The sequence below is a fragment of the Zingiber officinale genome, unplaced genomic scaffold (assembly GCF_018446385.1).
Source record: "Zingiber officinale cultivar Zhangliang unplaced genomic scaffold, Zo_v1.1 ctg249, whole genome shotgun sequence".
NCBI lineage: Eukaryota > Viridiplantae > Streptophyta > Magnoliopsida > Zingiberales > Zingiberaceae > Zingiber > Zingiber officinale.
The window spans coordinates 249,079-265,488 of NW_024589920.1; the positions used below are offsets into that span (position 1 = coordinate 249,079).

General features: G+C 39.2%; 1 protein-coding gene across 1 annotated transcript; it reads right to left on the reverse strand.

Moving 5' to 3' along the window:
- Nucleotides 1-11,142: 11,142 nt before the first annotated feature.
- LOC122037276 (cyclin-D2-1-like) lies at nucleotides 11,143-13,295 on the reverse strand. Its single transcript, XM_042596728.1, has 6 exons — nucleotides 12,860-13,295; nucleotides 12,690-12,776; nucleotides 12,110-12,205; nucleotides 11,827-12,028; nucleotides 11,616-11,746; nucleotides 11,143-11,536 (listed from the first exon to the last, which is right to left on the reverse strand). Exons 1-6 carry the CDS (start codon nucleotides 13,133-13,135, stop codon nucleotides 11,333-11,335), a joined length of 996 nt encoding a protein of 331 aa, XP_042452662.1. The 5' UTR covers nucleotides 13,136-13,295; the 3' UTR covers nucleotides 11,143-11,332.
- Between the last annotated feature and the right edge of the window lie 3,115 nt (nucleotides 13,296-16,410).

The following is a 16,410-nucleotide window of genomic DNA, read 5'->3' on the forward strand; positions in this document are numbered from 1 at the left end:
GTAGCTTATCGTCTGGCACTACCACCGTCCCTAGTAAGCATTCACGATGTATTCCACGTGTCTATGCTGAGGAGATACATAGCCAACCCAGCACATGTGCTATTTGATATACCAGTTCCCCTTCAGCCTGACGCCACCTACAAGGAGGTTTCGGTACGGATTTTGGACCAGAAAGAGCGTCGACTGCGAAACAAGACTATCCGACTGGTTAAAGTCGGATGGCAGCATCATTCAGACGAGGAGGCCACCGGGAGCTCGAGAATACGATCAGAGCTCGATACCCCCACCTTTTCACTTGAGGTATGTGAGTTAAATTTATCGTTCAGCATTTATATTCTTTATCTGTTGTTAGTACTTGATTATGGTAGATAACGAAAATTTGAGGACCAAATTTTTATTAGTGAGGGAGAATGTAAAATACCGAAAAAGGGTGAATAACCATAAGGGATTTTTCATAAATTTTTAGAAATTTTTTTGGAATTTTTCGGAGACCGTATGACTTCGATTACAGGGATAAAAACTGGGCCCCGGGAAATCCTGTTTAGGCTACCCCGTTTTAACGAGGAAAAGTCAAATTTTTTCCTTTTCTTTTATTTCTTTTTATTTTTCTATTTCTTTTTCTTTCCTCCGTTTTCTCCTCCCGCGTGCCCGTGCCCTAACCTCCTTGCCGAGTTGTTTCTCCTCTCACGCCCTTACCACTCCTCCCAAACCGGCGCCGCCCTCCCTCGCGTCACTTCCTCTGCTTCTCCCGACACTGAGCAGCGCCGATCTTCCTTCTCTCCTGATTTCTCTACATCGCCCGACGCCGAGTTCCTTGCCCAAGCGCCGGCAACGCTCGAGCCTCTCCCTAGATTCTGATCGCGCTGTCTCCTCCTTGCACTGATCGACATCCGCACTGCGCTACCCCTCACCGGAGTAGTGGTGTTGCCGGTCTTGCTGTGCCCTAGTCATAGTCGCCTGAGCGCCGCACCGTGCCCCAGTTTCCACTGTCGCAGTCGCCTGCTTTCCCTGATCCTTCGCTGCCACCACCACAATCGTTGGCGCCTCCTCTCTTCACTGCACCAGATCCTATTAGCCCTAGCCTCTCTTCACTATGCCGATTTTCGCCAAAGAGGGAAACTGCTGGTTGGGTAAGTCCGTTTACCTTTGGGTTCTAGATTCACAGAGGCTTGTGTTTTGATATCATTATGGGTATGGTCTAATGGTGAAGGATGCCTAGCAGTGGGTTCTGGATAGTGTCGTCTACAAGTTAGGCAACAACTTGACCTAGTGCCACCATCAACATCTGATTGGATCTGCTGCCATCACCGAGGAAGAGGAAAGTTAGGTAAAGATCTTTGCTAACTTCAACAGCGATGTTAATTTAGGTAAGTGTAGGAAATGAATTACGTAATTAGTTGTTTATGTGTAAATGAAATTAGGATTGGATTATTAATCTAAGGGTTGATTGGGGATTATGTAACTAACCCTAATTAACTGTTGGATTTAATTTAGGTAGGTTGAGGTTTATGGTTTAGGGTCTTTCCCTAAATTGTTGTTAAGGATTTTTATTTGACTATTCATTTGAGTTGTAGCTAAATAAAAATGTATATATATTGGTGACATAGGACTTTGACGCGAGACGAGCATCTCGACGTCGGATTTGGACCAGATTGGACCTTCCTATTGGAGGCGGGTACCTTGACTTATCTTTTTAGATATGTCATTTGATATGCATAATAGTTTTTAACAAGTAGTAATAATTATATTTCTTATCTGCATCGGTTTGTCACTACCGGATACCTGTTACATGCTTGCTTTTGCTTACTTGTTATGCATTCCATGTTAGAACCCACCTGATTTTATATGCTTATAGAGGTAGTGATATAACCATGTCTTATTATGTTCAGAATCTAGTTTTTTATACCTTATTTGACCTGTGTACCTAGACCATATTATTTGATCCATATGTCTTTTGGTACACATTTTGGTAGAGATGGATAGGATCAAGATATTTCCATGCTTAGTGTCATGCATCATCTCGCATGATTGCATGTTGTGCGATTGTTGGCTCCATTATTGTTGAGCACATCGCCAGTTACATGAATCTGCACACACAACCACTCATAGGTTAGTGGTTTCTATCAGGCAGGGTGTGTTGCAGCAGATTGCTCTGTCAAGGGCTCCGTTGGTCCGCTCATGGGTAGTATGACGTAGCATTGTAGCAGGACAGGGATCCCTCCTCTAGACTGGCTCAGGGAGATGAGAGCATTGTGCTCCCCCACTTATGATTTGGGGTAGGAGGATAGGTGTACTCCGACAGCATCCCGTCCACTCGATCACTCATTAGGAGCAGTGATGGCAGAGTGCACGGTTGTCATAGCCCTACCCACTGGGTCTCACCATCGTGTGTGAGATGGCTGACTGACAGGAGGGGTGACCAGAATATGTCATTGGCATCATACACATTGATGCATTTATTGCTTGTGTTTGTTGCACTTATATGATGCATATTTGGTGGATGCATATGTTTGACATGCATACAAGATTTATGATAGTCTGGGTCTGACGCCCTTGTTATCCTTATACCAGGTACTAGTTAGTACAGTTTTTCTTCTATATATTTCAGTTTGCATTTATCATTCCTATATCAGGAGACTGTACGCATAATTATTGCTATTGGTTATTTTCTTACTATGCATGTCAGTATTACCCGCTGAGGAGTTGACTCATCCCGTTGTTATTACTATTTTCAGGTTGAGGCTATCCGGAGAGTTCCAATCGCTAGTTCCCCTGCAGATCGCGAGGATATTTATTTGGACTTTTGGTTTTCTTATTAGACTATATTTTAGACTTGTTCTGGTTTTGGCACTTGGATCTTGTATGCTCCTTTATTTTCATTGGGTTTTATTTGGATATGTTCTGCTACATGCCTGCCTGGACGGCAGAAGAAGTAAGTTGATTTGATTTGTATTTTATGGGTGTAGTTGAGTAGGATATAAGTTTTGAGCTTTATGGGTGTAGTTGAGTAGGAATATTGAGGTGGTTTTCGTATCGTTGTTTTAGTTTGGTTTGTTTACTATCATACTATGTGGTTGTTGTTTATTATTTATACATATGTTTCGGTCGTATTGGCCGAGGTATCTGGATTGTTGTAGGAAGTTTTAGATTGTCACCCGTACAAGGAAGATGCTGCCGAAATTTTTCAGACAGGGACTGCCCCCGGGGCGTGACAGCTTTAGTCCAAAACTGCCCAGGTATATTCTCGTCATGAAGCATACTCGACAAATTTCTACAAGATGTTGGTTTTTTCTTTCCATTACACCATTCTGCTGTAGTGTGTTGGCACATTTGTATTGATGGTATATTCGACTTTCTCCTAAGTATTGAGAGAACTCTCTTGAGCTATAGTTTCCCCCATTGTCTATGCACAAATAACATACCTTCTTTCCCAATTCTTCTTCAACTGACTACTTGAACTCTTTAAACTTTGAGAATGTATCATATTTTTCTTTCATAAATAAAATCCATACATACCTTGAAAAGTTATCAATGACTGTCATCATGTACTGCATACCACCAAATGATGGTTGTTTAATAGGCCTGAATACATCAAAGTGGACTAACTCTAATGGTTCATTTGCTTTAAAATTTGGCTCCTAATATGATTAATAGGTGTGCTTTACCATACTGACATCCTGTACATATCGTGCATGTTTGCATGTCTAGTTATGTAATGTTTGCATGTCTAGTTGTCCCCTCGGGGCGGTGCGATGGTTAAGGCATGGGGTGTTGCCACATGAGATCTTGGGGTCGAAACTCAGCGTGACCGAGCATAACCTCCCCCATGTCTTGGCCATTTGTACTAATGGCTAGTAGCTACCCGTGATTTACCTCCTCCGTCTTGGCCTAGGGACGGGTTGGCGGGGGCGCTGGGGGCGAGCGAATCACCTTTTTGCCACATGTTTGCATGTCTAGTTGAGGAAGCCCCTTAAGCATCAACTTTTTCATCGTCATGTTTAACTTGGAATAGTTAACATGATGTTAACCACATATGTCAAGCATCTATTGTTTCACTTTTCTTTATCTTGTCTATATATGCAAACTCTACTGAGATCATGTAAATCGACTCTAATTGTTGCCCCTCCATTGTCAGTGTTTCTAAGATTTTAAGGTTTCGATAAGTTTTTACATTATGAGGACCAAATAGAACATAGTGATATGATAATATTAATTGAACCACAGATAGCAAATTCTTCTTCATTCCTGGGACATGATAGACATCTTGAAGTGGCACCTAGTTAGAATTATATTAAGATGTAATTATTGTATTACCAATGTGAGTTATTGGTAATCTTGAGTTGTCAGTTGTCACCACTATATGAGCTCCCTTATATTCAAGCAAGTTTTACAACTTTTCTTTGTCACGTGTCATGTGATTTGAGCAGCCTAAATCTATGATCCGATCATTTTTGCTGTAAAAGCTAATTATTTTTCCTCCATAACAATCAAAGCTTCGGTATCCCAATCATCTTTGCTATTCTCCTTAAAACTGGAAGTAGCAGTATTACTTTGAATAAGCTTTTTCTTAGTCCAACAATATTTTGCCATGTGGTCCACCTTCCCATAGTTGTAACATTTGCCAACAAACTTTCTACTGTCATTGTGATTCTTTGGGGCACCGCCTAGACAAGGGCCTCAATTTTCTTGATAACTTTTCACCTTATCACCAACTTTTTTAGATCCATCGCCAATGTGTCGCTTGAAGTTGACCTTACTTTTGCTGGTGTAGAGCACTCCACCCCACCCTTTCCAAGACTCCTCCCATTTGCTTAGCCATAGCTTCTTGACCTACAATTAAATTTTGAAACTCAAGAAGCGATTGTTGCGTTGGCCATCCCTATATAACCGCAACAAACTCTTGATATTCTGGTCTCAAATTATAGATAATTATTCTCTTTATCATAGTTTCCCTAATAGGAGTTGTTGGATCTAACTCTGAGCTTCTTGATTCCTCCTACTACTTGAAGGTCGCCCATTGTGCCGAAAAGACTTTGATTGTACCAAACAAGTTTGATTAAAGTATAAAACTCCTCATGATTCAAGATAACTCCACTAAGAACAATCCTTGATTGTTCCACTCTAATACCAATTGTTGAGAATTTGACCCAAAATAAGTAAATAAATTACTTGTATTATACCGACAATAAAAAACACTACAACACTTTTGAGGATTACTCATAATTTAAAAAAAAAAAAAAGATAAAGAATAATTCGCACTATATATTGAAAATTATACACTAATTTGGTTTTGATGGATGCATTAACCTAAATACAGGAGAGAGTATTTATAGTACTCACCATGCAATCTACACCGTTGAATAGAAAAATAAATCCTAATCACAAAAGCGTCTCATTCCTATCCATTGAATCAGAGAAATACTCCCAACCACGCGTTCTTATTTCTATTATTAATAGATAGATTGGGGTTGAAGACTATTGAATAATAAGAAAAATACTGCCAACCATATATTCTTATTCTTATCCGTTAACGGATTCGGGTTGATCATCAACATGATGTAGGAGCATTCATAGATTTTTATTATTATTTTTGGTAATTTTTACTTTTTGGGTATTTAAGGTATCTTTTATATTTTCTATCTTTTGTATTTATTTTTTTTTTTTGGATTTTACTATATTTCAAAATTTTAGGATGGTGAGTTTGTTAATAATTTATTTATTCTTTTAAAAAAAAATCCTTTCTTTACAAGATAGAAATTACAATTTATATAACATTAGGATTTATTTTCATTTATTTTATCTTAAGGTCTGGAGTTATATAAGTAATGTATTTAGTTATTTCAGGAAATAATCCTCTATTATGAATATTTTTTTTGGGTAATTCTCTTCTTGCCTTCTACTTCAATATTTTCATTAGCTCGTAGGATAATTGTTATCCTACTCGACGTCATTAAACCTATTGGGTTAGACAAGGAAGTCAAGCTAAGCAAACCATGCAGATCGACAAATCAAGTAATTAGATGCGTCAATCAACAGGCAAATAAGGTGGATTTAGTTTGATCTCATTTTAGTTATTTTTCACTTCATTCAATATTTGTGTTAAACTAGTTTGATTAATATAATTAGTATCTAAATTTTGATCAGTTTGATTAATTTTTAAAATAAAATGAACTATTTTTTTCATCTTTAATTCAATTGGTAACTAAATTTATCTTCTATGTAGAATGTATTATCAAAGTTATGGACTAATGTATATTTTTCAGTCGGTAAGCTTTTATAATTATAGTATTAGCCCTAATATCAATTATGAGATGATTGTAAATGACTTTTTTTATATCATATTTCATTATTAATAAAGGCAAAGTTTGTTATTACATTTACTTCAATTCAGTGTCAAATGAATAAGTATAATAATGTCCTAGTGTAGGAGGTTCTAATATACAATATATCAATTGGACTAATTGATAGTAAGATATTGTAGATATACAAAGAACACTACTCTTAACTATTCCTAATCAAGCATTAATATGCAAGAACAATATTAATGTATTGAGACTAGCATGTAAGTCAAAGGATGACTTAATCTCATAAGTTATGGTATAAGATATCAGATTAGCACATGAGTATATATTAGAGAATATATACTGAATGGCCCGCCATGAGAATGTTTCATTGATCGTTATATGAGTGTCATAAACGTTCTCATGTGACTAAGCATGAATAGTCCTTAGACCTGAAGTCACTACGGTTCCTTATGTGGAGGGATGTGAGTAATGTAGATGGGATCTATCCCTTCCATATAATGGAAGTGATATCTGTAGGCCCCTTGATTAGTAGGACACAAGAATGTATAGTCATGTTTAAATAAGTCAATATGTGATATTGAGCTAATTTGATTGAGTGTATCTACTTAGAGATCAAGAAACACAAAGATTGATAAGAGAATGACACGGTCTATGCCTTATTGATCAATCTAGATATTAAGGATAGAAGGATTGAGTCATACAAGATAATAGCCATGAAAAGGTTAAGTCGGATCTCGACATTCTTGTCACTTGGGTAGCAATGATGCCTTATTAGATGTCATTCATTGCTTATGTATCTAAATGTTGATTTGGATACATTGTCAATATTACGAGAACCTATTGGGTCACACATAAAAAATAAGTCAATGGAGATGGATTCATATGATGGATCATTGGATTAAATCTAATTCAAATTAGACTCATTGAGTTAGACTCAATTGGATCCAACTATTGGATTGAGTCCAATTTGAATTAGACTCATTAAGTCAATTAGATTGATGATTAATGAGTTGAACTCATTAAGTGATTTCATGAATTTGAATTTATGAAGAAAAAGGAGTGTACAACTTGAAGTACTCATGCATTGGATGCATTGGATGAAGAATGAATAATTTGAATTGCTCATGCATTGGATTCATTGGATGAAGACAAATATTAATATCAATTAAGACAATTGATATTAAGGCGTGAGTCAATTTCATGAATCTATAAAAAGGGGTTTTTGGATTCATTTTCATAATGAGTTTTTGGTGTTCTTGCTCTTCTTCCTCCTCTCTTCCACTTGGCCGAAACTTCCAAGAAGGGTTGCTACCACAATCTTTGGTTGCTTCATTCTCTACTTTGTGAGTTTGTGAGGCAAACGAGACTTGTTCGTGTGGATACCATAAAGACGTGACCACTTGATCGCGCTAAGATCCGCATCTAAAGAAATATTATTGTCAGGATTGCGAAGGGCACGCAACAAATGTATAACTCCCTTCTTATGTAAATTTTAGTATATGATTTCCTTTCGTATGAATCTTTTGAAGGAATTAGATGTTTTCCATGCGCTTTCACGTATTTATCGTCCTAAATTCCTTACATATTATGCATTATCTTTTGTGTCACGTATGTGTTTAGATTGTGATTCAAAGTAGGGTACATAACTAACAAATTAATTGTTGTACAAGTGGCGTATCCCTTATCTATTTATTCCCATTTGGTTAAAAAATATTGTTACTATGAACTTAAAAGAGAAAATTGAATAATAAATTTTTTTTAACTAGTATAATAAGTTAATATCTTAAGAATTAAGAAATATTTATCTAAGATTGAGTTATGTTGCAAATCTGAATTGCATTAGAATGAAATAAAGGTATGATCATAAACTATTTTTTCCTTAGAATAAATAGATGCTATTAAGGCCTCTAAAGTAATTTAGCCAAACCACTATTTAAAGTAAATTATTTTAACTATAAAAAATTAAATAGATATTTTTGCCTTTAAAAAATTTAACATTCACAACAATAAGGTATTTTGAATATTAAAAAGGAATATGGAAAAAAAAATATCTCACTATTTCAAAACTCAAATTAAATAAATAAAAATAAGGGAATCAGATGTGACAATAAGTGAATCAGGCGGGCCAGTTAGAGTTGATGGGCTATGCGGGTCGATAGAACCGGTGGGTCAATCCGGCCTACTGATTGGTTAGAATGTCAAGTTGCTCACTTGCATCCTCAACCTGTTCGATCAATTGCCCAAATGTTGCTTGCAGCTAGCAGCATCAATTCACCATTCCTCCTTATTCAGTTATACTTGCTTCTGGTAGTTACATGTAGAAATCCCCCATATCTTCCTGAAGGGAGCATATGCTTTGAGCACTGATGAGCCTTGGCCGATCCCAAGCCACAGGGTTATTTCTGTGTAATTCCAATTCAGACAAATCAGCTTCACTTTCTGCAGAAGGTTTTGTCTGAGGCACTTGATCTTAGCCGTTGTTGGTTAGCACATCTGCTAAAGTATATGCACATTCCAGGACAGTTTTTCATGTGTATCAACTTCATTTCGGCTTGCAGCCACAAAATGCCTTCCATGGGACAAACTTTTCTCTGTATGCTTCCACACCAACCTGATAGTATTAGCTGATTATGCCCTGCTAAGTGGAGCAATTTCAACATATATATATCAGAGGAGTTGCTTTAAGATGGCTTTGTATCCTCAAACTATGTGGTTAATTATAGGGTATTGCTGACCCGCCTTCAAAGTTCCTTTTGCGTTTGTAGATAATGATGGCAGAAACTAAAAGATCAGAAAAGTGTAATGAAACGGAAGATCATGCGCTACGACTAGATGGTGGCCTCTGATGATTGAACAACGGACTTTGTCAGAATCCATTTAATACAGCAGCAGTAGGTAGAAGAATTTTTTGAAGCAAAGGTTGATAGATAAGACTGCAGCTTTCCAGCTTAAGCCCCAGAAGCTTTGAGCAAAACATTTCAAATGGGCAGCTCGACCCACATAGCTCTCGATCAATGTGGATCCTCAAGAAGAATTTATTGTGCTCGGTTTTATTTCAGCAATTCAAATTCGTGACCATCAATCAATTGTAAAGGCAACTTCCTCTTTGCGAACAGCACCCCTAAAGCAGACACCACGTCTCCGAAGCATGATGCAAGAATGACACCACTAAAGAACACTCGGCATCCGCAAGACTTTTTATGATGTGTGTGGGATCGAAGTGAAGGGCGGTCGTGGACTGATGAGCTGATTCATAGGATTCCTCACTCGGAGAAAGGTGAGTGTGGTGGGAAATGGTGCATGATAGGAAAGCAATCTCTGGCTTTGCACTTTGAGCAAAAGGAAACGGATTGGATGCTTCATTATGTCAACCACAATATCAAGTGCGTGCAAGTTTGGAGCTGCTGCAGACGAGGCACTTGGCTGGAAATACATTCTGTGTGGATGTGCTTCGAATAGCCATATTGGGACAAGTTTAAAATAGACCCCTTAAATGATAACATGAGCAGCTAGAGAGGTCCTGGACCTCATCCTTAACCTTTTTAAAGTGGGTGCAGGGACCCTCTTAATTCTTGGTAGATGCATTCTCTCTCTCCCTCTATCTCTTTCAAGAAGCAATGGTCCCAGCTTGATTTGCAGCATTAGACTTGGTCATGGTTCTTGTTCTTGATCAGCAGAAGCTGCGCGGGAAACAAGGCTGGGATTGGGATTGCTCTCTTCTTTCTCGATGAGCTGTACAATTGGTTGGATGTATTGGAGTTTAGTCTGAGTTGGAAGCCATTTCCTTGTCTGTTTTGTTGGTTCTATACCTAGCTTCCTTTCTCGTGAGTGAGCATTCACTGTACATTGATGTGGTTTATCGTACATCCATGGAACAACAACTACTCGGTCTTGCCTTGGGTCGAGGCCAAAGCAGAGAGCGGAGTAAAGCTGCTCTGTGCTTTTATGATACGTCCCTTTGTCTCTTATCTTTTAAATCTTTTAATTATAGCAAAGTGTGCCATAGGTTATTACTAAACCGTTGTATTTGTTGGAATCTGAAGAGGATACGGAAGACAGACTCCTACGTATGAATTGCCTGCTAGAACAGGCGCATTTCATGTGGGGTCACAAGCTTTTGCCATCACTCACCAATCTCGAACACTGCTGGAAATTATTGAGCCACGACTCTCATGTCGTGTCCTGTCCTGTCCCTACGGTAGAAGAGTGGTTAATGCTGCTCATGCTGAAGCTGTGCATTGATCTTTGAATTCAAGTTTTGCTCCAGTAAATGGATGGAATTTGCCACCTAACTCCTTCTCAGTCAATTGATTCTTCATTACGCTGCTCACTGAAAGCTTCGTTTACCCAACAGAAAGTGAATGGCGAGCCAACATGACGCATCCTTTTTTATTGAATAAGATTAACTCGACATTGAAAAGGCCTTATTAACCTTTGTACAAGACAAATACTAGCCTTAGCCATAGACCTCAGGCTGAAGTTGGATGAATAGGCATCTTTCTCCAGGTGGACATGCATGCTTCAATAATTCATGCATGATGCTTACAATCACACAGTTTTATGTATATCTAAGGAAAACAGATTCGATCATGTTGCCAGCCAGCTTTGTTAATGGCATCCCCTCTTTACTGTGGCTGTAAAAGGAGACCCACCAGTTGCTCGCCTCCCTTCGACAATTAATTCAGACTTGACTTTAATAATTCCCACAAACAACACAAGCAAGAACAACTACTTTACCACAATGGCAGATCCCCCTCCATTGAGGATCTCCAACACTTTGCTATTGCATTCTGAATCAATAGCAAAGTGCCATAAATTAAAGAACTTCAAGAACAGGAAAAAAAAAATGTCCTCCCACTCTAGCTGCTGATTAGGCACATTGTTGCAGACCAGTATCCTAATCACTTGGCTAACATCCCCTCACTTTGAAAAATGATGAGGAATCTGCAACTCCCAAAGAAGCATCTGGTCTTACTTCCTAAAGCCTTAACCAAAAAAGGGGCAGTATATATAAATATATATGGTTTCTATAAGCCCTCCTTCCCACTATCCACTGATGAGCAATTGTTGTTCAGTTTCCTTCTTGTGTTAGGTGAAGAAGAAGAGGAAGGGATCCTTTGTCCCATGTCAATTGAAGTGGCTACTCTAAGGTTTGAAAGTATCATAGAAGGTCTCTTTGAGATATTGGTGATAACATTCTCCATTGACTGATAGCAATTGGCAATCCCCTCCTACAAATAAGAGAAATGCAACACGACACACTTTGTAAGTTAGATAACATCCTTCGGCATCTTCAACGCAAGAACTTACCTCTGTCAATCCAGCGCACCAAGAAGCTGCAGCTTCAGGGTTAATAGAATCCAGACCCACAATCTCATCAGTTGAGCGGATTATGGCTGCAGCTGCAAGTGATGATGGGCAGTGACTCAGGAACCTTACATCTGTTATGCCACAAGTTTCAGATTAGTAATAAAAAAGAGTTCCCTATCATACATACTTAATAAGATCCTAACTCTGTAACCTTTCATAGTTGCAAGTGTAATTTCAGTGGCCAGCGCAACCAAATATTGTGCATATTTTCCTACTGAGTCGATCTTGTGAGCAAAGAAGCTAATGAAAGTGAAAGGTGTGACGGATCGGAGCCTCCAATTCAATGCAGTCAGCACAAGAAGCTCCATTCTGATAATTGTTCGAGGCTCAAAAATAAACTTAGCGCGCTCAACCTGAGCTCATTTAAAGAAGAGCAGATCAAGTATTTATAAAGGTAAATACATAGCAAAGAATTAGAGTCTGAATCCGATTACCTGCAAGTCTAACAGAGATGGAAGAATTGTTTCATCCATCTTGGCAGCCAGAGAGAGGCATGCCACAGATAAAAGTTGCAATGCCCATTCATTTTGCTGCACATGTAGAATCATCATAGACGAGGTTATGCACATTTAATCTCCAAAAGAAACTAACAACACACAGTTCCATGATAATAGGACTTTCTGAAATCTAAATCTTCATCTTCTTGTATTGTCTTTATATATTTCCTTCACCTCATGTCTCATGTCTCATGTCTCATGTCTTAGATAAAGTAGACCCCTTAACCAAATGATCACTTTCAATAATCAACCAAATCTTAGCAGTACACAAAAAAGGGAAAAGAACATACAAATTGAAGCCAAGAGGATCTTCTTTGATTTGCCTCTATATAAGAGAACCATCAAATTTTCTCTTTTTATGTATAGGACAAACGAAGTCCTCTATATCCCCAAAATAGTGGCATTTTAGTTCATGGTTCACTCCTTTAATCATATTAAATCATCAAACACACCGTGTTCGTTGTTAAATCTATGTAAACTGCGAAGCCCTAAACTTCAATCTTAAAACTCAACTCACCGGTAAACGATGAGAAGAGAGGACACGATCCATGTAGTTTACGGCAAGATACGCCGTCAGCGGACGGAAGCAGTAGTATGCCTGCACCTGAAACAGAAAACGCAGGCTCAATCTAACAAGTCACCGCCTGAGAAATCCATCACGCACCAGAGGGAAACAGAGAGGGGAACCCTGAGGATCCAGGCGACGGCTTCTTCGCGCGCGACCGAGTCGAGCGAGTTAGACCGGAATCGGTCAGGGTAGTCGCGGCCGGGCGAGTAGTCAGCGGCGCACTCGATGAACCCGGCGATGGACTCGTCCGAGTCGTCGGGGAACTCTACCGGAGGCGAAGCAGCGTCCACGGCGCCGCCCTCACACAGCGTGCCCTCGGCGAGCTGGCTGGCGTCCTCGCTGCACAGAAGGTCGCAGCAAGCGGCAGCGGTGTGGTCCGGAAGAGTGAGCGGCATGGGCAACTCATGGCTCCACCACCATCATGGAGCGCCGCCCAACCCCACCGAGGAAGAAGAAGATGATGATTGTAGGAGGCGATTCTGTTTGTTGGTATATAAAATGGCGGGGAGGGTTGGGGAGGGAATGGAAAGGGAGGGAGGGAGGGAATGGAAAGGGATGGGGTGGGTGACTCTTGATTCTTTGTTATGATTTTGGTATGGTAGCAAATGCTTTCCCAATTAATATGATTTTTTTTTGCTTTTTTTTATAAATAAAGAAAATTATATTTTGATTAAATAAATAAATAAAATTTTATTTATTTAAAAATACACATAAATTATTAGAGAATTGAAGTAAACAGTGGTTTTATATTTGAGGAACTGTGATGATTAGGGAAGGAATTTATTGAAAATTATAGGGTGACTTTGATTTGATTTGATTTTCTATCTTTGATATAGACATTTTTGACTACCACTATAGAGATAAATAGTGTTCGTGAATAAATTTAAAATGTAAAAAAATTTAAATAATAAAAAAAAAAATTGAGAAATAGATAATATCTAAATAAATTAAACTGAAAATAAGTTTAAACCAACCTCAACAATTATTCAATAGCTTAGTTTATTTTAAACTCGACGTAACTTGATTATCTTATCAAATAAACTTAAATACCATAAATTTTAGATCGATTTGACTCGTTTACACTTCTACAATTAATTATTAATACAAATCTCTTTGAAATGATTGGAGAAATAAAAATAGCGTAATAAACAACTAAATTTAAGGCTCCTAAATATAAATAAATATTGAGATGATAAAAAGGCATTGACTTAACTATAAAGTTATTATCGTGTCTGTCACGTCCCGAGGGAGTCCTTACCGATGAAATTTCAATAATATCTCCCTTGTACGGGTGACAATCTAAAACTTGTCTACACAGCCCTCAAGGCCTCTCAAACCTCGGCCAATATGGCCGGAACATATATAATACAACAAATGAACATTCCACGCAGTTTATAATAAATCAGCCTCTTGCTGACTACACAACCACCCAGTTTATAATAATACTTACTCCACTATAGCGAGGAAAACACAACACAATGGAAAAATCTTCACAGCGGAAAACATGGGTAGCATACCCAAATCACAATATAAAATCCACGAGTGCAAGGCACACGCATCACCAGCATGTATATACATAACAAGAAAATAAATACTGAAAACAGAAAACCGTCACAACACGGAGTGGGGACTAACGACTGGAACCTCCTGACAGCTTCAACATGAAATAGGAAATAAGCAACGGGGTAAGTTCAAGAACTCAGCGGGTATCGAACTGACATGCATAATAAGATATAGCTATCAGTAATAATCATGGAGTACAGTCTCCTGATCAATAACAGGAAATGCAAAAAACTGGACAAACAAAGAAACTGTCCTCACCAGGACCTCCTATCCGGATATAAGGGTCGTCAAACCAAATATCTCATGTCTCCTATATACATGTCAAGCATATGCAACCACAAAAATACAACATCCAATATGCAGTAATCACAAACAATAAATGCAATCCATACATATGATGCAAATGACATGGTCACCCATGACGTCAGTCAGCCACCTCACACGCGATGGTGAGATCGAGTAGGTAGAGTTATGACAACTGTGCACTCTGTCATCACTACTCCTGAGTGACCGAGTAGACAGGATGCTGTCGGAGTACACCTATCCTCCTACCCCAAACAGAGCGAGGGAGCCAAATGTAACGACCCGACCCATTTGGCGGCCCATTTGGCGACCCTCGGGTCGTCGACCGTCGGCCCTTATGTCGTCGACCGATGACCCTTGATCTCACTTGGTTACCAGGATTCATAAACTCTAATACTTAAGCCTGGAGGTTTAGAGTTCGAATCCTCGGGGAGGCAAACATCCACTGTCATGGGTGGAAAGTCCTAGTGAGTAACGGCACGCCCAAGGGTCATCGGTCGACGACATGAGAGGTCGCCAATGGGCCGACGACATAAGGGCCGACGGTCGATGACCCGAGGGTCGCCAAATGGGCCGCCAAATGAGAAACTCTAGTACCAGGAATCAAGTGAGATGCACTTGGTTACCAGGATTCATAAACTCTAGTACTTAAGCCTGGAGGTCTAGAGTTCGAATCCTGGGGGAGGCAAAAATCCACTACCAGGGTGGAAAGTCCTAGTGAGTAACGGCACGGCCAAAGGGTCGTCGGTCGACGATATGAGAGGTCGCCAAATGGGCCGACGACATAAGGGTCGTCAGTTGGGCCGCCACAAGGGCCGCCCAAGAGGCCAAAAGGGCCGGGTTGTTACACCAAAGCTCTCATCTCCCTATGTCATAGTCAAGACGAGGGATCCCTGCCCGCTACCACGCTGCAGTCACCACTACCCATGAGCGAACCAACGAAGCCTTGACAGAGCAAACTGCATACACACCCTGCCTGAAATACCACCAACCCATGAGTGGTTGTGTGTGTGTGCAGGTCATGTAACTGGCGATATGCTCAACAACAATGGAGCCGACAATCGCACAGCTTACAATCATGCAAAATGGTGCATGACACTAAGCATGTAAATCCTAAAAATACCAGCCTCCTCATAATGTGTACCAAAAAGGAAACCAAGTCCATAACAATGATCTAGGTACACATGTCAGATGATAAATCTAGGTACATATGTCAAGTAATAAAATTGGGTACACAAGCCAAGTATATCTACTAGCTAGACATGTATCCGGTAACGCATTGTATGTCACTACATAAGTACACATAGCAAGAATCAAAAAGGACATACATATAAATGCACAACAAATAACAAAATAGGTATACTACGGGTATCAAGTAGTGACATACTAAGAAGATATCAACATAACTATTACTACTAGTTATAACTCACTAAGCATATCAGAATGACAATATCAAAAAGATAAGTCAAAGGTATCCGCCTCAAAAATAGAGATTGTATAAGATAGCTCCCACATCGATACGCTCGTTTCGAATCAGAGTCCTGTAACAACATGCATATAATTTTAGCAAAGTCCAACTGCAACTAACTAAACTAAATCCTAATTTCATTAGGAACCTCAATGTGGATTGTCCTAAATGATTCCACCAAATTAGCTAACCCAAATTGGGTCCATCATACTCATTTATCAATTCCTCCTCAAACAACAACCACTACATCGGTTTTGGATATCCACAAGCATTCACAATTAGATTTAAACCAATTCCAATACATTTATTGATCGGGTCAATGCTTGACATAAAAAC